The sequence below is a fragment of the Musa acuminata genome, chromosome BXJ1-6, assembly GCF_036884655.1.
Source record: "Musa acuminata AAA Group cultivar baxijiao chromosome BXJ1-6, Cavendish_Baxijiao_AAA, whole genome shotgun sequence".
In the NCBI taxonomy this organism is placed as follows: Eukaryota; Viridiplantae; Streptophyta; class Magnoliopsida; order Zingiberales; family Musaceae; genus Musa; species Musa acuminata.
Window position 1 is genome coordinate 35,467,416 of NC_088332.1, and position 27,834 is coordinate 35,495,249.

At 36.1% G+C, this 27,834-nt stretch overlaps 3 protein-coding genes across 5 annotated transcripts in view; 2 read left to right on the forward strand and 1 right to left on the reverse strand.

Annotated features, from left to right (window-relative positions):
- LOC135676754 (1,4-alpha-glucan-branching enzyme 2-2, chloroplastic/amyloplastic-like) overlaps positions 1–7,577 on the reverse strand; it is a 47,973-nt gene extending 40,396 nt beyond the window's left edge. The window contains exons 1-3 of the mRNA XM_065188267.1: positions 7,138–7,577; positions 5,054–5,208; positions 4,492–4,736 (exon numbers count right to left, since the gene is read on the reverse strand). Of these exons, the coding sequence (XP_065044339.1) occupies positions 4,492–4,736; positions 5,054–5,208; positions 7,138–7,270 (533 nt within the window). The 5' untranslated portion in view covers positions 7,271–7,577. The remainder of the gene's footprint in view (positions 1–4,491; positions 4,737–5,053; positions 5,209–7,137) is intronic.
- A 7,813-nt stretch (positions 7,578–15,390) lies between these two features.
- LOC135676755 (probable purple acid phosphatase 20) lies at positions 15,391–18,603 on the forward strand. Its single transcript, XM_065188268.1, has 3 exons — positions 15,391–15,673; positions 16,431–16,722; positions 17,604–18,603. The coding sequence occupies exons 1-3, from the start codon at positions 15,536–15,538 to the stop codon at positions 18,467–18,469; spliced, it is 1,296 nt and encodes a 431-aa protein (XP_065044340.1). The 5' UTR covers positions 15,391–15,535; the 3' UTR covers positions 18,470–18,603.
- A 796-nt stretch (positions 18,604–19,399) lies between these two features.
- LOC135585550 (protein WVD2-like 7) lies at positions 19,400–27,646 on the forward strand. 3 transcript variants are annotated; one of them, XM_065188270.1, is made up of 9 exons: positions 19,400–19,550; positions 20,391–20,547; positions 22,419–23,372; positions 24,902–25,261; positions 25,537–25,598; positions 26,285–26,378; positions 26,640–26,738; positions 27,128–27,213; positions 27,295–27,646. In XM_065188270.1, the coding sequence occupies exons 2-9, from the start codon at positions 20,476–20,478 to the stop codon at positions 27,317–27,319; spliced, it is 1,752 nt and encodes a 583-aa protein (XP_065044342.1). In that variant the 5' UTR covers positions 19,400–19,550; positions 20,391–20,475; the 3' UTR covers positions 27,320–27,646. The 3 variants fall into 3 exon arrangements, 2 of the variants coding, with proteins under 2 accessions (XP_065044342.1, XP_065044341.1); XM_065188269.1 differs by having other exon boundaries at positions 20,403–20,547; XR_010514400.1 differs by lacking the exons at positions 26,640–26,738; positions 27,128–27,213; positions 27,295–27,646 and having other exon boundaries at positions 20,403–20,547; positions 25,537–25,779.
- The last annotated feature ends 188 nt before the right edge of the window (positions 27,647–27,834 follow it).

Below are 27,834 nucleotides of genomic sequence, written 5' to 3' on the forward strand. Positions count from 1 at the left end.
AACATATAGGCCTGCACCAATACTTTTGCAGGAGACTCATGCTATGGATGAACAATCTCAAAGACTAATCCGAAGCTTTGGGAAGGACTGGCGGGGGATTTCTCAATCAGCTACCGGTGCTTCTGGTGGAATCTTACTTGCTTGGTTCGCCCCTGTTGCTTATGTCCAAGTGCTATCTGTCTAATCTCAGCTAATACATGCTGTAGTTCAATTTCAAAATAGCAACCCATGGCTTTTAACTGATTTTTATACTGGTACTTCTGTTCTTTTACGCAATGATTGATGGATGAATCTTTCTGCATTAAATTTCTCTGATATACCTTGGTGTGTCTGAAGGGATTTTAGTTCAATTCTGCATAGTTCTGATAAATCTGGTGGACGTGCTTTTAACACTAACCTTTCTGTTCAAGGTTTTCATGATTTTGTGAAAAGTTATGATTTAATGGATTTAGGTTTCTTTGGCCCCAAATACACTTAGTGTAATAATCATAAGGGTCATGCTCGAATTTCTGTGCGTGTAGATAGGGTGTTTGGAAACTCTTCTTGGTTTCAATTCTTTGGTCAATCTTGTCTTCCATCTCCCTCAGACTTGCTCTGATTATGCACCTCTTAAGGTTCATATTCAGCTTCCGAATTCTTCTGGTACTAAACTCTTCCACTTTCAAATTTTTTGGCCTGAATATCCAGAAACTAACAATCTTGTCCAATCTAATTGGAATACAATCCATAATTCAAACTCTCTTTTTGATTCTTTTCATCAAAATCTTTGTAAGATGAGAAGGGTTTTCTCTCACTGGAATAGGTACTCTCTTGGTAAGTTTGAACATAATTGGATCTCCTAAAAGATTCCATTATGCTTTCGAATCCCAGCTTGAAGATAGTATCCCTACTGAATCTCAGATTCAACACCTTGCTTCCCAACATAATTACCAATTAGCTTTGATTAAACAAATTAGCATTAAATGGTGAGCTAAAGCAAAATGCTCTTGGGTTAATGCTGCTGATAGGAATGTCAAATACTTTCACAATTTAATAACTCACCATCATGCCAAAAACTTTATTAGAGGCAAGGTTTGACATACCAAAGCGTACCACTCGGTACGAGCGATATGTACCAATTCGACAGAGGACCGATATAAATGGTATATCAGTACACCCCTAGTGTACGATGTGTCGGTATGCTCGGTACATACTGTACCAACAGCTGGTTGATACACCGGTATGGACCAGTAATGCGAACCATGGTTAGAGGTATTATGGACCCTTCTATAGGCTTAATTCATGATACAAGTAATATTTTGTCTATTTTTTGTAATTATTATACCACACTCTAGAGCACCTCTCATTTTATTCAACCTAATATTTCTATGCCCAGTCTTCCCAGTTTATCTTCTATTGAAAGTTCATCTTTAATTAAACCATTCTCCCTCGAAGAGATACCCTCTGCTGTCCATTCTTTAGGTCTTGGCAAAAGTCCAGGGCCTGATAGTTTTACATGTGAATTCTATAGGGCTTACTAGGCTACTTTAGCTCCTTCCCTCAATGTTTTTAATTGGTTTCATCAGTATTCACATGTTCCTATCAATTGGACCAAAACATTTCTCGCATTTATCCCAAAAATTAAGAATCCAACTGATGTTACTCATTACAAGCCGATTGCATTATCTAATATCAATTATGAATTCTTTCCAAGGTTATCTCTAATCGCTTAAAGCCTCTTTTATCTAACCTTATCAGTTATAAATAAATCTGCTTTCCTCCCAAATCGAAGTATTTACAATAACATTTTAATTGCACAAGAGGCTGCTCATATTATGTTCTCTTCTAAGGAGAAAATTCTTCTAATTTTAGTTAAACTTGATTTAGAAAAGGTTTTTGATCACTTATCTTGGGATTCCATTCTTAAGGTTCTGAAATCTATGAACTTTCCTTCCAAATTTATCTATTGGATTAATGTTTGTATCTCTTCCCCCTCTTTAACCTGTCTAATAAATGGACATATGTCCAACTCTTTCACTAGTAGATGTGGGGAAAGACAAGGAGATCCCTTGTCTCCATAGTTCTATATCCTAATTGCACAGATGCTTACTCAATTATTATCCCAATCAGTTGAATCTAATAAACTTACACCACTTAGATTTGATTCCTCTTGTAAGGTCAGCCATATCATGTATGCTGATGACATTCTTTTATACTTCAGAGTTAGCCAAAAATCCTGCTTAACTATTAAATCTATCTTTGACAAGTATGAATCGTTAACTAATCAACGTGTTAATTTATCCAAATCGGCAATCTATTTTACTAAGTCCACTCCTAGAAACACTAGAGCTAATATCTATTCTTTACTTGGTTTCAAAGAAGATCAATTTCCTTTCAAATATCTTGGTGCATATTTTTCTCCTCGTCGTCCACCTTCTAGTTCTCATGAGGATCTACACCTTAAGTGTAAATCAAAGCTTGCATCTTGGCAATGTAATTATCTCCCCCAAGCTGGTCAACTGGTGGTTATTAAATCCGTCCTCAACTCCAACCCAATCCGTACTCTTAGTATCAATTGGTTACCTAAGTCAACTCCTCGAAAAGTTAAAACTTTGACTAAAAACTTCTTTTGACAAACGAATTTGAATGCCAAAGGAATTTACCTAGTTAATTAGAACACTGACACAAATGATAAGAATATGGGTGGTTTATCTGTTCAAGATTTATCTCTTTTTAAACATATTCTTCCAGCTACTTGTATTCAACGTTATCTCAATAAAGATGATAATCTTTGGTGTACTGTTATTCATGCCAAATATGGATCATTTAGTCCCTGGTTTCCTATAGAATCTAAGGATGTCAACTGGAGCTAGTGCCTCTTTATGAATGCTCTTTTCAATCTTCGATCGGATTTTATCAAAATTATTGGTAATGGCTTTCAAACAAATATTCTTAAGGATCCATGGCTTTTTGCTTTGCCTTGAATCCTAAACCTACATACATAAATCCTTCTTCCATCCCTGAGGGTGCATCAAGTACTCCTCTTATCTGATCTGGTAGCTGGGACTCCTAGTTGCTATTGGATATGTTTGGTAATAGTTTAATTTGTCACATTAAATCCATCAAAGTTGTTCATTCTTCTTCTGATGATAAATGGGTTTGGAAGACAAATCTAATAGGCAAGGCAACCGCTAGGGGAGCATATACTTGCCTTAGACAGCAGATCTATGCCCCTTATAACTCCAATTGGTACGACTGGCAGAGCTTGTGGAAAATTCCTGTTCTACCTAAACAACAACTTTTTTTTGTTGGAAACTTCTACACAAAAGATTACCTACAATTGATAGACTTCAAAGATTTAATTTGAGACCACAGCAGCTTTGTTCCCTTTGTAATATTTCACCTGAAACTATTGACCATATCTTCTTTGAATGCCCTTTTTCAATAAAATTTGGGATTGTTGGAGAGACAATTTACCTAACTCCTTCCAATTAAAAGACTCTTGGGCTTTAGGTGACTGGCTCCTTGAAGTTAATGACCTGGGTTTTGGGAAACTTTTCCAAGCTGTCATAGCAAACCAATTATGGTTTATCTGGAAGGGCATAGAATTCTGCCTTGTTTAACGGAAAACTCCCCTCTATTACTTGGACTTGGTCCCAAGCTTTATCCTTCACTAGCTATTATGCTAGATCCACAACCCAGTTGAAATGCAATAGATTGAGCAGCTATCTATGGGTTAAATGGGTAAAACCGCTTCAGGGATGGGTTAAATTAAATAGCGATGGCTCATGTTTGCTGCAGGAAGGTGGACTTGGCTATGTTTTCTGGGATCATGATGGTTCAGGTATACTAGCTGGGCAGGAATATGTTGTCAGTAAAATTCCTGCACAATGTGAAGCATTGGCACCCCAAACTGGACTACAAGCTACCATTGCGGGTGGATTCTCAACCATTCAAGTTGAAACTGACTCAATGCTGCTACATGATATACTCACCAAAGGTTTAAATCCACCATGGAATATGTACAGCACTATCAGCAACATCAAAGGACTACAGTCAATGCTAGATTCCTATACTGCTCTTCATTGTTATCGAGAGTGTAACCAAGCAGCCAATTGGGCTGCATCCAATGCTAGATCTGGAAAATCCAGTTCTAAATGGGCAGATCCCTACCCTCCAGATCTTGTAATCCTTTTGTAGAATGACCTAAACAGGTCATTCTGCCAATACATTGAAGTCTTAATAGATTTTCTTTTTGTTTTGCCAAAAAAAAAAAATCAAAAGGAGAGCTAATAATGAAAAGGGAATTTTTTTTATTAGCAATCCAAGTGAGTAATAAAAGGTGGCCACTAGTAACAGGCCTAACTAAGAAGCAAATAAAGAAGTGAATATTTTTGCTGCATATCTCAATGTAGGTGCCTTATCATCAGATCATATGCGAAAAAAGGATTTTTCTATCATCAAGAAAGACTCTTAGTTAAAAAGAAAAAGAAGTGACAAATGGAAGCCTACCGATAATCAAGATGTCCTCTATAACCATTTAAAGATGGATCAATTTCATAAATTCTTTGTCCAGTACCAGGTGGAGGAACAAATCTTGGTTTCTCCTGAACGTCCACGATTCTTTTTATGGCTTGAGAAGAAACTGCACCCTTGACATCTTCGTCCATACTTTCCTCACCAATGAATTCAGAAGAGATTGATGTCTGCCCAGCCTCTGACTCCTCCGTCATTAGACCAGTTGTTTCTCGTGATACCTAAAGAATCACTCAGATCTGATTATTAATTATAGATATAAGTTTGTGCACAACCTGCTTAGACTGAGAAAAAAATAAAAAGGTATGTTTAAATTCAACTTAAACCTGTATTGCTAATGAAGGATTCACACTACAACTAAGTGAGAAACCAAAATATGGTGAAAAATATATTAAAAAGGTTGTACAAAATTTTCAAGAGCCTAACCGAAGATACTATGTGAAACATAAGATTATTGTTCTCAGCATGGTTGGTAATTGTGGTGGGTAGCTGAACATAATAGCAAGACCAGCTGCAGAAAGCATATGTATAAGATCACCTGCAGATTACTCGATGCAGCTTCTGTGTCTGAAATCATGTCAGTAGAGGATGACAAATCATCACTTTCGGCACCAGGAACTAGCACTCCATCAGATGCAGCAACAGTTGTAGATGTAGGGTCAGTATCACAAGAACTCCCTGTGAGTATTATCCCTAGGAATACAATGATAAGTTTTAAAGAGACAGAAGTAACCGTTTCAAGAGATGAAGACCAAACCATTAAAAGAACAGAATGACTTCCAACAGATGAGAAAACTCAATTATTCAATAATTAATTTTCTCCAGATAAGGCAGATGAAACAATAAGAAATTAGCTGACATGCTATGTAAGAATGTGCAAAAATAAGCAGAGTCAGTCAAATGGATAGAAAGGCCCTCTTTCAGCATCTTCAGTTCCATGAGTCACAACAAGAACAATATACAATCAATAACTCAAAACAAATTCATACAACTAGTTCCAACAAATAAAGGCTCTCCAAGACTTTGTTGTATTAGGGGTCAACCCCATAGGACAAATCACATATTCACTCAGACAAAATCATTCTTGCATTTGGTTTTATCTAATTTTTTATTATCATCTGTGTTGACTGTGATTAAGGGCCAGAAGAGCTGCTGAAGTCTAAGCAGTCCCGTCCTTTAATATTGGACAGAAGGAGAAGAAGAAGGGTGCTTTTTTCTTGCAAACAATACAGTCAACCTACTACTTTTCCTATATAAGCTTAAGGCCAGAATTGGCAATCCCAAAAAGGAGCTTTTGATATGGATTTAAACTTCTAGACCACATACTACTTGAAGCCTTCAATTTTAACATCATTGGTCTTGCTTAATATTTTCACCTTTAAAGAACACAGTCCAAGAACTAGTTACAAACCATACAGATATTTACACACAGTCTTCCACCAACCTTTACTTCATTCATAAATCTTTCTGTAATTTGACTTTATTATGAATCTTTCCTTCTTTTTTTTATAATCATTAGAATGGTTACAACCGTATACACTTCTGCCCTCAAGTATATTCCAGTCCAAAATAATCAAAATTGCAATGTTAGCAAAGGTTAAAGTTTACCCTCGCCCGAAATACTCTTGCTTCTACCAAGGAGAAATCCAAATTTTTGTGCCAAAAAATATGGAATGCTTCCTCATAGCTTATAGACTATCTAGAAGACACGTTATCTGCCATCTCTAAATATTGAACCTCTGACAAAGATGTTAAGAAACAAAGGTACTACTTCCTACTTAGTTGATACCTCTCCCAATGACCACAATGAAACATCCACAGTGATTATCCATGAGAAGAAGTAAACTGCACTATACTTTCTGCAAGATTACAATCAAAAAGCTTTAACTTGCTACCGTTTATTAGAATAAACCAACAAAATCTTGGTCAATCCAAAAAAAAAAAAACACAGAGCATGCCATCTTTTCTTTTTTGCAAGAGAACATAAATGTGACTTTGTTCAGTAAAACTGGTTGCTATCATGCTAAAAACGAGTTCACTAGCGTCAGATAATCTCACATACAAGGGGCAAACCAATTATGTGATAAGTCAAATCTCAAGCTGCCAGAAACCCTGGTTACCACAAGATCACGATAAAGCTCTGTATGAATGAGCACAAGCGACGAAAACGCTGCAACCCCATCTCATTGCCAAAGAAACGACCATGACACCTGGCACATCTCACTCCCCAGAACTTCCCAATCGCAGGTCTAGGAATCCAACATGGAGCTTACTTGTTATGCCCAGGGTCCTTGTACCCTCACCACCTACAGAATTCCTCATCCTATAAATGAACCGCCTCATTCTTGCCATGAAGCGGTAAGAAAATCAAACCCTACATGCATCTACTTTCTAAATCTAAGATCATGCCACATTCTAAACGCTGTTAGAGGAATTAAAGAAGAAGAAAAAAAAAGTGATAAAACTAACGGGAGTGCACTAAAAGGACGGTAATATACACCAAGAAGCAGAGCACTCACACCTCGATTCAAAGGAGTGAAAAACAAAAGATGGTGTGATTATAAGAAGATATACACACACAACAAAGAACAACAACATAAAGAGTCGAACAAAAGCACGTACCAGCGAACCGCTTCTTCCTCGAAAGAAGAGAGAAGCTGGCGCCGGTCCTCCGCTTGCCTTCGAGACCGGATCGCGACGACGGCCGCGCGGTCCGCGCGGTGGGGAAGCGAATCCCCGCCAGTGCGAAGGCCATCGCGCAATACCCCTCTACCAGGGTTTACCGAAGATAAGGTTGTGGGTATCAAATCGATCGGACCTCGAAGACCGGGTAGGAGGAATGAGCAGCGGAAGGATAGACGAGGAAGATACCAGTGAGCGTCGGAGAGTCGAGAGAGAGAGAGAGAGAGAGAGAGAGAGAGAGGCGTGACGGATCACGATGCGGAGCGGGGCAACAGGGCTCCGCTTTTAGTTGATGAGCTCACGGGACTGGTTTGCAGGTACCTGTGATGAGCGATGCATGGGGATAGGAGTTGGGGTCCAGCGGATTATAGGAGGGCAAATAGTGGACACCGGAAGTGGGTAGGGGTAAGCGGTAGTGGAGGCACGTCAGCGAGTGAAACCAACGGGTTCGGCAGGCTTTTCGCCCGAACCGAACGCCGTCGATGAAAAGGCCTTCCGCTTTCGGGGTAATCGTTTTGGTTTACGTTTCACTTGGGTATGTCATATGCTTTGAGATTCCAACGGTGATTCGTTTGGGGCCTTCGTGATGCACGTCAGGATCAGCGGAAAATAAGAACGAACATATTTTATTTATTTATTTATTTATTTTATTTTATTTTATGATACATCCCAGCAGCCGAGGAAGCGAGCAACCATTTTGCGTGATTGAAAAAGATTGCAATATAGCCTATTTGAATTATTATTTTAGCTACAATTACTATTTGTAATTGCAACTATTTCGATGTTTGTATGTACAAATCCCAAATAGAATATTAGCTAGCAATTATAATAATTTAATACTTTTGATGCATTTGTCTAGTAAGAAATTTTTACTCTTGCCTCATTCTTTTAACGAATAATATCCATTTGTAAAGGAATACTAAGAGCATAACTAACCCTATAAGAAACTTAAAATGAATAATATCCATTTATAAATATTTTCTTTTTTTTGTGTGTACAAGATAAGGATTTTTCCGGGCCATACATACAATAGCAGGAAAAACTATAAGGGGATACTGTATTGCTATCAACCATTTCTCTAGTTCTATATATATATATATATATATATATATATATATATATATATATATATATATATATATATATATATATATATATATATATATTCTCAAGGTTTTATAATAGTGCTCAAAGAAATTAGATGGATAGTTTTACTTCTCTCGTAAAAGCAATTAAAAAGATCAGTTAATGAAAAATGTTATAAATACTGAATTTTGTGGAAGCAACATCCAAAGTACCTCAAACATTCTGCTAAGAACGTCTAATGGCAACTTGACAGTGTAAGATTATAGTGTTTTATGTTTTGGCATCTTTAAGACATCCGATTCATATAGAGAATAGCAATTGCTTGAGTTGTAAGTTCAACAACAATTTGTTTACCGATATGATTTAATATGCGACGAAGGCAACACAAGCTCATGAATTGATTGATTACCTACTAAAATATGAGTACTGATAGCAATGTAATCGATCATGTTGGGTTGGACTCGGTCGGTCTCAAATATGATTCGGTGAACAAAATAAGAATTGTAAATCCCAAATATTACTAGTCATTTCTTGTTTTCAAAATTATCGTCAACTACTTTTTGAATATACAAATTAGATTGTGATAAGTGTCTGGTAGGATAGGAATCGATAGCGTCTTACATCCTATATAGATAGATCGTTGTTGTTGCCAATGATAATCCTGTAACCATTATTATTAAATATTTTAATTTAATAATAATATAACTGTTGTCATTATGATTCATAATTCATTATCATGAATTTTTTTATTTATTATGATTTAAATGATTTCAGTTTTTTATTCTTGATGCATGAAACCATTATTATTAAATTAAATATTTAATATCATTAAAGTTCTTAATTATGATTCAAACGTTACAAATTTGAATTAATTCTTGAACGTTATGATTTGGTGATGATAAATGTTATTGATGGGAGAACATCTATATATATATATATGAGAATTTTGGTTCTTGGGCTCAATCATCTCTTTGAAACGAAAGGCTTTCCTACACCATCTAAAGCGAGAGTTCTGAGTCAGAAGTACCAAAGTTCAAGAAGAAACCTCTACAGAAATTCTGATGTTGTTGAATTATTTGTGATGTGGATGTGAGGAAAGATGTTTATGTGATGCAGTGCTTATATTGTTTTTGTCATTGTCTGTTTTAAACAATAAGGTTTTACAGTGTTTTTGTATATTTGATAGTGTTTTTCTTATAAACCTGTAGAACATAGTATGGTTTTATAATGTTTTAGAAATGTGATACAGTATTTTTTTTTTTTTAAACATCTATTCTATATTGTAAGTTTTTACACAATAAGTTTTAGTAATGTGATACAATGTTTTTTTAAATGTCTATTTCAAATAGTAAGATTTTGCTATATTTTGTTATTGTTTATTAACTTTGTTTTACATAATAAAGTTTTACAGTGTTTTAGTAATGTGATACAATATTTTATTAGATGTCTATTTTACATAGTAAGGAGATTTTATGGTGTTTTAATATTTGTAATACAGTAAAGTTTATAGTATTTTGTTAAATATCAACTATATTAAAATACTACGATACAACCCGAAAAACACCACTATTTAATGAATCAATGCTGGCAACTACAAAATTACAACAACAAAGTATGAGAATTGTGACAATCTACACAAACAATGATTTTAGCCTAACTGTCTGTCTACATCTTTAACGTCAAATTTTTTATTTTCATATTATTATTACCTTTCGGTTCGATCATCATCGTCATGTTCACATGGACTAATTCAATCATTCGTCATCGAGTCTAATATTGCTTGTTTTATATTGGAAATATAATTTTCACATATATTTTTTTTTCATGTTTCTATCAAAAATAACTTTCACAAAACAAATATATAGATTCAAAATTATATAACCAATGACCACATATATTAGAGCATATGAGTAACTAAATAGCTGAAATCATATGCAAATATACGTTCTATTATTAATGTTGACTATAACCATCTTCAAGAATGACTATATTTGAAATTCACAATTAGTACGAGGTAAAAATCCAAAGAACCTAATCTTTTCCTTTGATTTCTTTTATTTGCTCCTCAAAACAACTCCCTCGATTGTTTCACTATCGAGTATAGAATCATTCTATGAGTTTTATTCTTATCGTTTCTATTAAAAAATATATCGGTAAACTAGGAACAAATCTTAAGCATGGAATTCATGCTTTTGGATCCATTGATGGTTAACATTGAATATCAACATCTTGAGAAATAAGTATTGGCAAATCTAGTGATAATTATTAGTGTGATGTTCTCTCATCCTTTCCTTTCTATATATTCATTAAATTTATATATGTTTGCAGCTTTAGCTATAGTCTAAAAATCGTTTCATGATCTCGAACATATGTACCATACATACAATATTCATGATGAACTTATGGGAAGATATCCTAAATAGCCATAAAGAATACTTGAGTTTTAATCATTAATGATATACAATAATTAAACTATCATGATATAACTTCATAATTTTAATAGAAACCACTATTTTCAATCTCAATCATGACAAATGCAAGTGAGAATAGATTATTTGCACCACCCACCCTTGTAGCCATTAATAAATCACCAATTAAGTGAGCTGCATCTGTTCCAAATACAGGACTTATATTAATCCTAAAATTATCATCTATATATCCCAACTGGCTAACACTAACCATCTTCATCATGCTTAACTCTCCAATATCATCAGTGTGTTTAATCATCCTTTATATAAACATCTTTTATCAACAAGATCACCATCATTATTTATATATATTCCAGTTAATGTCTCCTTCAACTTTATATGTTATATGTTGCTCGACCAATTTAATTTCAATAATATCATCAATCTAAATGACTAATTTTAAACTTGATTGTTTTTATTCCTAATATGAGTGATGTTTCTATTATCTGTATAGGTTGACCACAGACTAGTGTGGACACTTCTCCTTTGATTATCAATATTACTAACAATAAAGAATATATCACTCTAAAAAAATATATATAGAGAGAGAGAGAGAGAGAGAAAAAAAATATATATAAAAAAATTAATTTATTAAATTACTTGAGAATATAATTTGAATTAGAATTTTTATTAGAACTTTGACCTATTTTGAATCGCTAAAAAGGTTTAAAGGTAAGATAGCAACATCACATCACAAATCATATCACATTTGTTAACTACCTTCATCAAATGATCATAGATTTGAAGACAATCTAAAAATTATATTGTTAAGGTATCTTTATGAAATGTTTATAATATTTTCATTCGAATTTCCAAAACGCTATAAAGAGAACATCAAAACATTGTATATGCAATATTTTAGTAATTCTTATATTTATGACACTACGAGCAACAATGTGAAAAGTTGAATGATTATCAAAATATTTGTTCCTATTTTCACTAAGTTTTTTGAAACTTTAACCAAATTTGAATCACTAAAAAAGTTTAAAGATGAAACAGTGACATTACATCATAAATCACCTCAGACTGATTAATTATATTTGCTAAATGATCATGGATTCAAAAAATAATCTAAAAATATTTTGTTAAGATATTTTTATGAAATATTTACAATGTTTTGACTCATATTTCTAAAACACTATGAAAAGAACATAAAAACACTATATATGTAACATTTCAATATTTTTTATATTTATTACTTTACATTTCATATACATAATTGTGCTATGAAATCATTTGCATTATGAATTCGGAAACACAGATAAAAATATTTCGTTATAATATTTTTATAAAGTATTTTTCCCGAGGGGTGACTAATTGGGAGAAACCCACAAAGAGAGATGATAATAATGTAAAAAGTTGAAGGATTCTAAAAATATTCATTCCTATATTCACTAATTTTTTTAAAGCTTTGACCTATTATGAATTGCTAAACAAGTTTAAAGATGAAACAATAATATCAAATCATAAACCATCTTAGATTTATTAACTCCTTTCACCATCATGGATTCGAAAAACAATCTAAAAATATTTTATTAAGGTGTTTTTATAAAGTGTTTTCATTTGCATCCGTAAAACACTATAAAACGGCCGTAAAAACACAATATATATATATATATATATATATATATATATATATATATATATAATATTTTAATATTTCTTACATTCATCGTATTACATTCCATATATACAATTGTATTACAAAATCATAAAGGATATTTTGTTAGAGAGAAAATTTATGGTATTTTCATTCTTATTTAGAAAATACTATAAAGATAACATAAAAATACTGTATAGACAACCTTTTCATAATAAGTTGAGCATTTATATTACCTAGCATATAGCACTAGCACATCATTTGCATCTTGGATTTGTTAACTCTTGTGATTCAACTATGTCATTATAGTATTTTTATAAAGTGCCTATAGTGTTTTGATTCATTTTTATAAAGCACTATAACATAAATATAAAAACACAACATACTAAGCACAAAAAACATAGTAAAAGCTGATATACACGTCTTCTTAATAATATTTAAATCATGATTTTGAATATCAATTTGTATTGATGTATCGAGCTTTATTCGATACGGTACGTATCAGTATATACCGTCGGTACGTTATGGTGAACTAATGATATACTCTAAAATCTTAAAAATATATTCGCTCACCACAGGTCATACCGATCGGTATACATTGATAACGATCAAAATTAGAATGATAACTATCGATATGTATTGATACCGATCAAAAAATTAATATTACCCGATAGAGGATGGTCCGTGTATCGATATCCTCTTAGATCGATACATACCGTTTGGTACACATCAAAATTAAAAAATTTATTTTAATCAAATATAACTTTATGAAAAAACTAAATTACGTTGAATATATTAACGTCCAAGATTATTTTGATTAACAGGGATAAAACCCCACAACATTATAAACAAAGATAAAAAATACACCTTTCAAAAGTAAAAAAGAGAAAAAAAAAAAGAAAAGAAAAAGGAGAAACCACAATGTACGGAAGACCACGTTCCTCAAATACTATTATCCTAGCTGACTCTTGCAAAATTTCTTTGAGGAAACATACCATTACATAGCTCCAAACCGGAGAGGAGAGGGGAGAAGAGATGAGAGCAAAAGCGATAGAAGATTGATCTTTTTTAGAGGCAAAATATGGTAAAGAAATGAGTTGAACCTTGAATAATGGTTTTCACTAAACCACTAGCATTGCACCAAATCGATCGGTCCAGCCTATGGACGGCTCCTTAGGCTACCTTCTTAAAATCGATAAGAAACACTTATTCCAGCTTTTGAAGGGTTTTTGTTTTTTCCGAAAAGAGAGGCCATGAATCGAAAATAACCACAAGGGAGTTGATTGATCCAAAAAAAAAATTAAAAAAGTGAATAATTTTTCAAGCAATCATATGTGTGTTTGTGTATGTGTATACAAATAAATATATATATGTATATATATATATATATACATTTTTAATATTCGGGTAAGGCCACAAAGGAGAACTTTATACGTCAAGTTCATCTTCCAGGTTTGTTTCACTATCATTGTCTTCCTTGCAAACATTTGTTAGTACAATCTATTTTTTAATATTGGATAAAATGAATTACTTTAGGTAATTGATAGACAAAATCATTCAATATTGATTGTGAATTATTGTTGATTCCAAAGCAAACCTAATTGGTAGAAAAAAAAATATTTCTCTTTGGTTGATCCCTCTGGGATTGACATGTATTCTTAAAAATAACAATTTTACTTGTGGGAAAAAAAAATTGGTCTGAAGATATCGTATTTTTGAGAAATTTAGATAAAATTTAAATGCTTATGAGAGAAGGTATAGAAGGGATTTGAGCTGAGATTTGATTAACACAAGAGAGGATATACGTACCTTTCTTGTATTGCAGTGACTAGTTCTTCATGGACCTAATGTTTGGCTTGTGGTATCAATCATGAAATTAATTCTATATTCACACATCGCAATCAGGAGTACATCAATCATCCTTCGGAATCCGTAGACAACTTTGCCAATTACTTATATAGTACGCGGCTACATCCGTATCCACATGGGAAAACATTGTCTTCTACGAATTGCTATGCATGCCAACGCCATTCAGCTGCAGAAACACCTCCTCGCCAAACTAATAAATAGCAAACGGGCAGATCAAGTCAAACAAGCAAGCAACCAAGATATTCTGCAAGAGGAAGAAAAAGAGAGAGAGAAGGAAGGGTTGAAGTCAACAATCTCAATCTTTCCATGTTATAAAATGCTACTACTGAACGTGGAGGATAATTGACATGAGAAACAGGCAAGCAAGTTAGAGATAGATTTAGAAACAGGGTGGAGGAAGTCTGAAGCTAGAAGAATAAGGAGAAGAACCACATTTTTCTCCTGCAGAAGAGAGAGAGAGAGACAGAGAGATGACATGAGAAGCAAGAGGATGGAGTGCTTCTTTCTTCTTCAGCGTGCCGTCTCAGTTGCTAGCTATGTTTTCCCAACAAGCTACGTGTAAGACATCGATTAACCACACGGGAAACTCCGTTACGGCCTAATCCTTACTCGATTTGTTCTTCGTTCATGCAGGTTTCATTGCTTTAGCTGTCACCCTATTTGCCTCTATTTTCCATGTTGTTGCTGCAGCAGTTAGAAGCAGTCAGAGAGCGAAGACAGCCATATATATCCGCCACAAGCGATTAAAGTTGAAGTCACTAACTAAGAATGACAAAACCATAGCATATGGAAGTGCATAACTCACAAGATTTCTAACCAATTTTCGCTCTATTAATCCTTTAATTAAGGCAGGCTATTTGGTACTGTATCGCAAACGGTAATATCGAGTTGTTCTCGTGGCATTTAGTGTAGAGGAGCCACGGTGGACGCAGACAATCTAGGAGTTGGAAGGTCTGCGAGCGTTTTCCATTCCAGGAATCAATTTACTAGACTTGCTGTCCCACGTTACCCTCACACGAGCTACACAGACGACCGTGCAAACAAATTCAAACAACATGACAAAGACAGAGACAGCGCACAGATCGAGGACGAACGAACAAGAAGACACGAGTGAGCCATACGCATCGACTCCCCCATCATCGTCTATATATACCTCGATGCCTTCGTGGTGTTGCAGCATATTCCCTTCCCTTGATCATTATTAGTGGCCTTCCATAAACCAAAGTGAGGGAAGGAGAGAGAGAGAGAGAGAGAGAGAGAGAGAGAGAGAGAGAGAGAGAGAGAGAGTTCCGTACGTCGTCTTCAATAGCCTGCCATGGCGTGGTGTCGCCTTCTTCCTACTCTGCTCGCCCTCACCGTCGCCTGCGTTGTCGCCTATGACCGTCCGCCGCCCCGGGAGGCACTCACCATCCCCTTCGCCGACGATGACGACGGCCTCACTACTCCCCAGCAGGTACGGCGCTTGCCTCGTTCATGGCGATCTCAATTCTGTCTCATCCTATGATCGTAGTCAATCGAGTAAAACTTTAGGATCAAACCGAGTCGCTGAAGTGATAGAATTGAACCTATTTTAAGCTGTGATTTCCTAATTCTTTTTGGTGAATTCAAGCAATGTGGGAACATGCTACATGTCATTAACGAATGATTTGTCGGCAGCTCCAACAAGGTATGAGCTAAGCTTAATTAAGGTGGTTGACTTTGCCGTGCATGATGGTGGAACATGATCGATGGCATTACCTAGTTGTTTATTTGCTGTTTTCACTTGGTTTGAGCCAAACTTAGTTGAGGTTCCTTCACACGATCCATTCATTTCACACCCATTACTCTCAACACATACTACACTGCTTCAGAAACTCAAAACATGAAGATTCATCTACATCCATTTTTTTGTTGCATGATCAATAAATGCATTCGTACGGTTTGTGCCTTAAATTGTGTGCCAACTTTAATGGCCGTGCAATTAATCTCTATCACATGCAGCTTTCATTTATTAGATGGCCAAGTTTTAGAATCTCACTGGTGGTGCCTTCAATTTCTTATCATTATCTTTCCATCAGAAACCTTACGCCACCAGTTAATGAAATTTAGGTCGCAAGATAAGATCCGTTCTGACTTGTGATATCATCTTAAATAGTGATCATTGTCGCTCCATCTTCTAAGAGTTTTTGAGGTTGTAGCTGAAAAATGATCTATCGATTTATATTTCGTAGGTGCATATATCTCTTGTGGGATCCAATAAAATGAGGGTGACATGGATCACCAAAAAGGACGGTGAGTCCGTCGTCAACTACGGCACGATCGCTGGCAAGTACACCGACTCCGCCGTCGGCTCCGCCTCCTCTTATACGTATTTCTTATACCGCTCCGGCCACATCCACGACGTCGTCATCGGCCCTCTGAAACCCGACACCGTTTATTACTATCGTTGCGGCTCGAATTCGACCCGCGAGTTCTCCTTCAAGACTCCGCCTTCCTCTTTGCCCATCAAATTCGCCATCGTCGGTACGTATTCTCCAATAAAACTGATCTCATCTCGGTTTCTTGTCAATCAGTCTTATTAGTGTTCATCGGTATATCATTGTTTCTACGATGATGAATGGAGTTCATGATTATTATTTTCGAGGATTAAATACACACAAATATTTTATCACAGCCGAAGGTATATAATACAATATTCACTTAAATTTTACTTGAAACATTGGTCTTTACGTAAGGTAAAAAAAATCATTGGAAGATAGTTTAGTATGTTAAGGGTCCGAATTTAAATATAGCATATAGATAACTGCAAATACTAACATCCTCCACATGTGTTACTGTCTTAATATCTGAAAAATATATTAGCTTTCAATAAGATTCAATAAAAGAAGTACATAACAATACAGATACCTAAAATACTGCTATAATTTTTAACTGCAGGGATATATGTGGTAACATAAATTCAGAGGATAAATATAAAAAGAATATATATATATATGTATATATATATATATATGTATATATATATATATATGTATATATATATATATGTATATATATATATGTATATATATATATATGTATATATATATATACATATATATATATATATATGTATACATATATATACATACATATATATATATATATATACATATATATATATATATACATATATATATATATACATATATATATATATACATATATATATATATACATATATATATATATACATATATATATATATACATATATATATATATACATATATATATATATACATATATATATATATATATATATATATATATGTGCTACATCTCCTTTTAATTTGAGTAGTGAGCATTCGGTTTTAGAGCTGTTCAAGACGAGCAGTTGCGTAAATGTTGCTGCACGTGGTACAGGTGACTTGGGTCAGACCGGGTGGACCAAATCGACGCTGCAACACCTGGCAGCGACGGACTACGACGTGCTGATGCTCCCCGGCGACCTCTCCTACGCCGACTACCTCCAACCGCTGTGGGACTCCTTCGGCCGCCTGGTGGAGCCTCTGGCCAGCGCCCGCCCCTGGATGGTCATCCATGGCAACCACGAGATCGAGAAGATCCCCCTCCTCCACCCCCAACCCTTCGTCGCCTACAACGCCCGGTGGCGCATGCCCTACGACGCCGACCCCGTCACCGCCTCCGGATCCAACCTCTACTACTCCTTCGACGTCGCCGGTGGCGCCGTCCACGTCCTCATGCTCGGGTCGTACACCGACTTCGGCCCCGATTCCGCCCAGTACAAGTGGCTGGCCGCCGACCTCGCCCGGGTCGACCGTGCGAGGACGCCGTGGTTGGTGGCGCTGATCCACGCCCCGTGGTACAACTCCAACGAGGCGCACCAGGGAGAGGGGGAGGAGATGCGGAAGGCCATGGAGGCGCTGCTGTACGGCGCCCGCGTCGACGCGGTGTTCGCGGGGCACGTGCACGCGTACGAGCGGTTCACGCGCGTGCACGACGGCAAGGCGGATGCCTGCGGGCCGGTGCACATCACCATAGGCGACGGCGGCAACAGGGAAGGGCTGGCGAAGAGTTTTCAGAAGCCGCAGCCGGCGTTCTCGGAGTTCAGGGAGGCCAGCTTCGGGCACGGGCGGCTAGAGATGGCGAACGGGATGCATGCGCTGTGGACGTGGCACCGGAACGACGACGACGAGGCGGTTGTGGCGGACCAGGTGTGGCTCACCAGCCTCGCCTCCAACCCGGCGTGCAGTCCCAAGGCCAAATAAATATAAATACCCGAAATATTCTTTCATTTTAAACTGTATGTGTATGTTTCTTTCTTCTTCGTCAACAATTGGAAGTATTGGGTGATTGATTGTTTAATGGAAAATATCAATAAAAATATATACAGTATTAAATATCTGATTCGATCGGACCCCATTACGACCGTGTCGGACTGCACTCGGGTCATGTGTTCTTCACGTCTTCATTACTTCCTTGCCGTAGCGTCTGGGCCACACGCACATTGGATTTCATAGAACCAAATTATCATTCCAACCGGCTCCCAAAAGATACTGTTAGCAAAAATAATATATCATAGTTTATTTATTTTAATTTGTGGGAGTTTAATCCCACATTTTTCAAAGTGATCATCTGAACCGAAGGGCGGGGGGAAGTCGAACCCCATGGACCCCACAGCGGTGTGGGCCCACAACGAATTGTCTACTCTTTCTTGAAGTCTCATGCATTCCGAAAAGTCGCATTCGCGGATTGACCTAATACTTATTACCTAAACCTCCTCATCGAAGACGATTGATTCATCTAATAGAAAGTGATTTGAAAGCTCGGTAACCATTATAACGTTCGTAAGCGTAACGGATGCTTAAAACGTTTATGGAATCTACGCGCTCTCACGCCTCCTCGTGATTCGCACGTGCATTTCGCCGCAAGCTGAAGCAAACGAAGGGGGAGAGAGAGCGCGAGACGAACCCAAGCTAAGAATCGCGAACCTTCTGATGCCCGCTCCCCACGAAAAGGACAAAACAAAGGCGTTATTTTATTCACACATATATATATATATATATATATATATATATATATATATATATATCGTACCGTTATAAACCACCATCAAATAACGCTTCCATCCGACCGTTCCCCCTCTTCTCTTTTTCCACTGCTATTTATTGCGCCTCCGTGGGGACGTTAGATTACATTTCAAACAAACATAAACAAATCCGAACGCGTCGCAATTGATGTCGCTGATGTTACCAAGAAAACCAGTACCATCCTCCTGCTGCGGTGACGGAGATCGGTATCGTCGCTCCGGAGTCGGATCAGCTCAGTGAATCTTGGATCTCGGCACCGGTGAGGGATCCCGACTTTCTGTCTCTTTTGTTTCGCCTGAGATCTCTTTGGATGTGGAGCGGTTTTCGGCCTTCTGATGTTGGATCTTGTACTTCTTTAAAGATCGTTCTTCTTTTTGCGGTCACTGTGCTGCTGCTGCTGCTGCTGCTGTGCGTGGGCCTTTTGCTTGAGGTTTCTTCTTGGCCATTAATAGGCTGGTGGTTTGGCATGTCGCTGCTGCTCAGCAGTTCATCGTGTTTGTTGCTGTCTGGGTTTTGGATTTTGTTCGTGATCTCGAACCATGGGACTTTTCTCGGCAAAAAAGCTTCCAGGACTTTGGTTTTTCTTTAGGCACTTAATAATAGGCATGAAAGAATGCCGCTTGTGAGGTGGATAGTATCCCTCTTTGTTGGAACATGTGTGGATTATTTTGGTTGTCACATGTGTAATTATGAGTATGGGACGTTTTGGCATTGTTCTTAACATTTTTCCCTCGGTTTATACTTCAAACTTGTTATGTTCAGAGTAGCTTCTTGTCGGAGGCCACGGTGCTTTTTTGATCTGGAAAACAGAGAAGTGCCGCCAATCCATCTGTTTTCGCTCCAATTAGACCTATTTTCTTTTTTGCTTTCAGCTACGGTTTAATTGAGAGTTGTAACTCATAATTCTCATTCGTTTCATGTGTTTATTGCATATAGTTGTCATAATTACTTTCTCAAAGCTACCAGTGTAGGGAAATTAACACTATAGCCATTGAGTAAACTGATTTTCTATTCGTAAACATCTTCGAAAGTTCCACATAACAAGAAAAGCGTCCAGATTACCTATCATCATTGTTTCTGTGAACTAATCTGATACCAGGTATTATTGCAGTGGAGAATACCTTGATCTTCTGATGACTTGGAACTCATAAGGCCAGATAATGCTTAAAACTAGGTGATAAGTAATGGCAACAGAAGTTGACCAAGCTTATTATGGTTGGTCACATCAAGAATTGTCTGATCATGATGCATATCAGGTATTTCATCATTCAATTGAGTAGCACTTTTAAATATTATATCCATTAACTCTTGTCAGTATGTGTTTCGGTCATTTTGGTTGCATCCAAGTTATATCTTCTATGAATTTCATTCTCTTTCTTCGTAAATAATTCTTTAAGCTTGCCCTATCAATGAGAACTTTTTTCTATTGTGTCGTCTTCTTGATTATGAAGGAACCGAGCTTCTTAATCATGTAATTTTTAATGCACACAAAAGTTCCTGTCTGCAATTTTCCAAACGGTTCAGGAAGGATGTCATCCTAAACTACTACATTGATTGACTTCATGGTATCCTCGTTCATCAAGACTTTGAGACTTAAATTAAGTCAACACCAAAATTTCTAGGAAAAAGATCCACTATTCTCTGGTGTTTGAAACTCTATATCTGTTTGTGTCTTACAGTGACTTACTTCTTGGTATCCTCTTTCATCATTCAAAACTTTGAGACTTAAATTAAGTCAACATCAGAATTTCTAGGAAAAAGATCCAGTATTCTCTGGTGTTTAAAACTCCATATATTTTTGTGTCTTGAAAATATGACCCCAGTTACCCTCATATCGAGTCACAACACCATGGCAAGCCGAAGCCTGGAAGATAAAGTTAATTTTCAGGTCCAAGATTAACTCAGCTGGACTGTTTTTCGACTTATAACTTGATTAGTAATCACACATGTTAGGCAAATTACATCAAAGAACAATTATGTTGTCTATCCTATTTAAGATTTATCTATAGATGATAGCCTTGTACTTTTCAGTTGAAGAAACTTTCAATCTGCACCTTCACTCATGGTGCCATGTCATTTGTAAATAATTGTACCGATGTACTTCGAATCACTTGTATTTATAGAAGTTGTCCATCCATTTAACAATCTTTCATGATTCTCCAAAAGGGACTATTGTAGTAAAGCTCTGTGGAATGCCTGAGCAGAGAGCAAATTCATCAAGAAATCTAAGAACACAGAAAAGAAGAGTTCAAATCTGTATAAAGCTGAACTTATTCAATAAGGTTGTGTACGTGTGCAACAGTAGCGCAACTAGAGTTAATAAACCTTGCAGCTGCACGTTGAGCAAATAGGTCAGGTAGGCTGAGGACATAATGAACACTTGTCAAACAAGTGATGCATGGATATATTGGTGACACTTAATTTGGTCATTGCCTTAACCAACAAAAGATTAGCAGAAAAGACACCCTACTCGTGGCTTATTGGAATCACCGCAGCTATCATCTTCACATTTTAGGGTTGTGCACTTTTCACAATGACATTTCTTTCCCTAAAACTCTTCCTCATCCTAGTTTCCGCTTTTTTTTTATATTAATATAATTTACTATGCCTAATTTGATGTCTAAATATCTTCTCCATGATATTTTAATGTAACCCTGTTGCTTAGGCTATAATGCCTGGTGTCACGTTTTTCAGTCAAATTCTTTTACTTTCATTCAGTGCATTTTTCTTTACATATAAGCGGACTAATGAATGAAGCAACAGTTGTTAAGGTCCGCACCAGATAATTATGCATTCTACAACTTGGTATATCCCTTGGAAAGTTGCAGTCATTAAAAACCATTCAGGGTCATCTTGATCTTTATTTTTTGTTTTTTCAGGATGTATTTTTTGATGCGTTATTAATTCTACAAGCACTAAAGTAACCATGTATTTGATTTTTTTTATAATTTTCTGGGTATCTGTTTCACTTTTTTCATGTTTACTGTGCCAGTCTGCTGACAATTCTACTAAATGAATTTGTAGCACATTGTCATCTTCACCCTTCTCTAACATCTCGCTGTTTACTTTTTCTTTTATCTTTAGGATTCATTTTCATCAGCACTTTTACTACAATCTGATTTTGCAGGAAGTACCTGTTTCTCAAGTGCTAGACCATGGCTCAGTATCATTTGGAAGATTTGCAGTTGAGACCCTTTCATGGGAGAAAAAGTCTATTTTTACTCGCAATAGACGTCAAGAAGAGCTGGAGAAGTACCGTACACATGGTTTAGTTGCTCAAAAAAAGGCCTACTTTGAAGAGTATTTCAAAAGAATTCGAGCTGTAAAGTCTATGCAAGAGAACCAGCAATCTGAGATTACAGAGGATTATGGAGATGATGCCAGTATTTCTAGCCAATCTGGTGAAGAAAACAAAACAACTGCAGAGCTCAAATTTCATGGAGATCAAGCAGCGAATGTTGGCAATGATCAGCCTGAAGACGGTCCAATTGGAGTTGGTATTCTCCATGGTGACCTAGAAAAACTTTCAAATGGAGTTGCCATGGAGCAGACTACACATCCAATTGAAGCACTTCAGACCTCACCTCTGTCATCGTCAACAAGAAGTTTCAAAGATAATCAGGAGGAGAATCATTATGATTATGGTGACCTAGAAAAACTTTCAAATGAAGTTGCCATGGAGCAGACTGCACATCCAATTGAAGCACTTCAGACCTTACCTCTGTCATCGTCAACAAGAAGTTTCAAAGATAATCAGGAGGAGAATCATTATGATTATGCTCTTCAAATGCAACACCTCAATCAAAAACTTCTGAAGGATGAAGCTTGTATAGGATCTCAACAAAATATTGATCAGCATGACATAAGTTGCCTTGATGAAAAATGGGTTTCAGATGGAAATGTCAATTTGTCCTACAATCATAAGACTCAAATTGCTGCTAGTGGTATCGCAGCCTTCGCTAGAAGAAATCCTAAACCAGAAAGATCCATGCTTAAGCAAGTTGAAAATGCCACAAGGGACAAAAACTTGCAAAGCAAAAACACATATAAGAAGGAAAGCATGCCAACTTCAAAATTGAAGGTATGCCAGTTGAGAAATTTATTTACCATGTTGTTTTCTGTTAGTTGTTCGATCTGCAAACGTTCACATTTCTGTTCAAGAAGAACAAAATAATTAAGCAACCAGAAAACAGTAATCTGCACTAGCCATAGATACCAAAACTTGAATGTGCCAACCATGGAGTTTGAGCAAAATTGGTTGATTTTTTGTATATGGGAAATTTAGTTTATCACTTTGGTTTCCTAAATTACTGTTGATAGGTGTGTCACAGTGTGAAATATTTTGAGTTGTCTGAACTTCTAATCCAACATCTGACTGGTATAGGACCAGTATAGTTATTCTTACCAGCTTGAGTATCTCTGGAATACTTGTTTGATCTATATTCTTCTGTGTCGGGAGCTTTCTACTGACCCAATTTAAATCCTTGTCATAAAGAAACTTCATTAACATGTTTGCTTAAGATACCTCTTAATTGATCCACTACATAGATTTGGAGTCTGATGCACTTGTATGATTTTTTCATGTACCAAAAATTTTCACTTTTCTTCAGATACTGATTTTTAGCTAATGGTCTTGATAATGTCTATGATTAAAACATTCTAGTAAGATGGCAGCGGAAATTAACAAAAGAAATCATAATTAATTTGAGGAATAGTTGATTGTATCTGATGTAATAACTCTCTTGCAAAAAGACCTCTGGATGGTTAAGAATTTGATGTTTGATTGGATAAGGCATGAATCAAGAACTTAAGCTGCATAATTAGAAAGTTTTGCAGAATATGGTTTGATTTAATGGAGACTGAAGTTGCTGAGAGCATATACAATTTGATGTTATAAATAATCTTATTTGTAAATAGTCCTATGTTTGGATACCTAATTTGTCAAGTTAGGCTAATTTTCTGCAACTACCTGGATGCAAAGTTGATGTTAAATATATATTACACTTGATTATAACGTTCAAATATAGCACTCATGCCATTGCCTCTGCATTCAAAATCTAAATTAACACAATTTTATACATTTAGAAGTATAAAAAAGCAACTTCCTTGGAAGGAACCTTTTATCTGATGTAATGACTCTTGCAAAAAGATTTGCCCTCTGGATGGTTAAGAATTTGATGTTTGATTGGATAAGGTATGAATCAAGAACTTAAGCTGCATAATTAGAAAGTTTTGCAGAATATGGTTTGATTTAATGGAGAATGAAGTTGCAGAGAGCATATACAATTTGATGTTATAAATAATCTTATTTGTAAATAGTCCTATGTTTGGATACCTCATTTGTCAAATTAGGTTAATTTTCTGCAACTACCTGGATGCAAAGTTGATGTTAAATATATATTACACTTGATTATAACGTTCAAATATAGCACTCATGCCTTTGCATCTGCATTCAAAATCCAAATTAACACAATTTTATACATTTAAATGCATAAAAAATTCCTTAAAAGGAAACTTTTTTCAAAACTCTGTTTAGACCACAAATCTGCAGTTGCCTTTTCTATACGAAGCAATAAGCATTTAGTATTTATTCTTTTCATCTGTTGTCAGATTTCTTCTTCGGCTAAAAATAATCTTAATTTGAGCTGCAAGAGAAAGTCAGAGTTGAAGCCATCTAATGGACTAAATCCAGTTCAAGGGAAAATTAGCAAGGCAGAAAACACTGCTCGTTCAAAAAATGCCGCTGCTGATAAACTCTTGTGCAAATATAAGTCTACTTCAGATTCTTCCTGTAAACCTCTTACCGAAGGACGATCCAAGATTACTGTTCCTCGCCCCTTTTCATTTGCCACAGAAAAACGAGCTGCAGCATCTTCTAGTCTTAAAGATGACACACCGAGATTGATTTCAAATGCTTCAAATAGAACAGCCCCATTTCTAAGTCATGAAAAGGGCATCACAATTGTCCCGGTAAGTTTTCCATTAATATTATTCACCTTATAATGGAAAGTTATTATATTATTTTAGTGGAAACTTTCAGGTGATTAGCTGAGCTAACAAAAAATTGCATTCCCCTCTTCTTCTTATGGTTCAATAGCATCTTGCTCTTTCTTTTGTCTTTGTTGTCATAATTATTCTGGGAAAGTTGGTCTTCTTTATCTGGAATCTCTTTATATGATTTGATATTACTTATCTGAGATGTAATGCAATCCCATTTCATTTGTGTTCTGGCTTTGTTCTTGCAGAGTACTTCAGGAAAAGCTACCATAGAAAATGGTGTGAAAGGCAGAGTACTTGAGAACAAAAGGTTCGAATAAATTGGGATATTTTAAGCCTGATGAATAAGATGAGCAATAAAGATAACATTGTTGATAAGTACATTTTGGAATATTAGGGGCTATGAAAAAAGAATGACTTTGGTGTCAGATAATAGGCATATTGGTCTTAGTAAAAAAAGGTGTCACAATGCTTGGATCCTCGAAAGCAAGGTACTGTACCAGATTCAATGTTCAACTAATGTAATAAGGAACAACTTCATGCATGGATCATGTGATAATTATTTTAGGTGCAGCATGTGATATAGGGTACCTTAAAAAAGATGATTACTAGAACATCTAACTCAGGTGTCTGCTGCAAGATGAAGAAATAATGTTTCTTGTTCACTTTCTCCTTTATTTAGAAACACCATTAGAAGATATGATGTACTGACATTTCATAATGTTTTGTTGGACTTACTAAGTAGCACCCAATTGGGCTGCAAATAAGGCTAGAAACACCATTAGAAGCAGCCAATTGGGCTGCAAATAAGTTTAGATCAGATAAATCCACCAGACAATGGGTGGATTCTTTCCCTTATGAATTTTTAGCCTTTTTGTTTACCTTGTGAGGTCTTCCCGTAGAACTTTGAAGTCTTAATGGATTTCCTTTTGCCAAAAACAAAAAAAAAGGTTTTGTTGGACTAACTAAGATCTAACTCTCTTGCTCAATACTCAGGTCAATTAACCTTCCTCGAGGGAACAAGACTAATCGATGTAGTGAAAGTGAAAATCAATCCCATTGTGTTGCCAGAGGAAATAGGAAAGAGGAGGTACTGTTAATCTTTTCATATTATGCATGTACAGTTTGTATATTATGGTCCATTGACTCCATTGTTTGATCATAACCAGTTTAGTTTATCTCAACTTGTATTATGTTATGAGAGGTGTAAACATGCACAGGCATACCAACCGGATTAGATTCGAAGGAAATTATGATGCATTTATAATGAATGTCTAGGCATTTGTTTGCTTGGTTTCAGCATAACGGTATCACTGCTTCCAGTGATGAATCTGATAGATTTACTCTGCAGGGAAAGGATAGAGCAAATTTGATGTCAAAGATTCACAGGCTTAGTTCAACAAATGCAGACTCTATTTTGATCACAAATCCCAAGGAAGAAAATAGAAAGGTTAATTTTTTTTCCTAGTAATGCTTTATTTTTAAGGAGCTACTTTTGGTATGGCTAGTGAAAGTCTTACTACCAAGGAAGGCTGCCATTTAACCATCTGCATCCGCTGGCTGCTGGACCGGTGCAGATTTTTAATCTTAAAATTTATCAGTTGATATTCTTGTTCGGCTGAGCAACCTATATATCATCTGATATATTGGATCTTCAAGTTCCATCTTTGAGTGAAATTCTTCTCAATTTGATTGATGTTCTGGATCATCTAGGGATTATAGACTCTTCGCATTAAAAAAAATTGCTTGAGAAACTGAAGAGTGGCATTAGATGGTTCTCTATTGTCCTTTCCTTGTACGTAAAAGACATTGCATGGATCTAACAGTTCAATCCTGCAGATAATTAAGTCGCAGATCGGTAATCGGTCACTTCATACTAGCAAATCAAAGAGTAATGATGCATCACTCGATGCAAAGAAGCCAAGGTGTGTTAGAATTCCTTCAACAACTCCAAATGTTCAGTACATGTTATTTACTACAGATTGACTAATTTGTTTGTTTTGCAGGCAAGTGATGCCACGCTGGAGATAATCAAATCTCATATCGAGATTCCTACATGAGAAGCACCGAACGACCACGAAAAGTTTATCCACTACTCAGCCACTTGTGCAGAAGCTGCATATGAGCAGCGTCTAAGTGCGATCTCAGTCATTTACGTACACACAAAAAGTATACATAGTTGTTAGCTATATTACAGACAATTACTTTCTTGTTCCATAAAATTGTCATGTATATGCTACGTTTTAGGATACACGGGATGTTGCTTCTCAAGCAGCACCCTTCAAAACTTCAATTTTAGTGGAACTCTCCTGATGTATCTTTCGGAGATCAATAAGATGGGGTTCATAGGTTCTAAAATGTCTTTATTTTATTTCCAGTTGCAGTAATTCCATGGAACATGTTAAGTTTGTGCAGCAATAGCAAGCCATAGTTGTTTAAATTCCCTACTGTCTTGGATTGGCTAGAATATCAAGTTTATCTGAGATTTTCTTGACCCAAGTTTTCTGGTTTGATGTCAACATTTTTGGAAGAACTTTATTCTTGCA

Coding starts and splice junctions, on each gene's coding strand:
- LOC135676755 (XM_065188268.1), top strand. CDS start 15,536: ATGGCGTGGTGTCGCCTTCTTCCTACTCTGCTCGCCCTCACCGTCGCC. Junction 15,674..16,430: donor GCCTCACTACTCCCCAGCAG/GTACGGCGCTTG, acceptor TATATTTCGTAG/GTGCATATATCTCTTGTGGG. Junction 16,723..17,603: donor CATCAAATTCGCCATCGTCG/GTACGTATTCTC, acceptor CACGTGGTACAG/GTGACTTGGGTCAGACCGGG.
- LOC135585550 (XM_065188270.1), top strand. CDS start 20,476: ATGGCAACAGAAGTTGACCAAGCTTATTATGGTTGGTCACATCAAGAA. Junction 25,262..25,536: donor AGGGCATCACAATTGTCCCG/GTAAGTTTTCCA, acceptor TTGTTCTTGCAG/AGTACTTCAGGAAAAGCTAC. Junction 27,214..27,294: donor CTCGATGCAAAGAAGCCAAG/GTGTGTTAGAAT, acceptor TTTGTTTTGCAG/GCAAGTGATGCCACGCTGGA.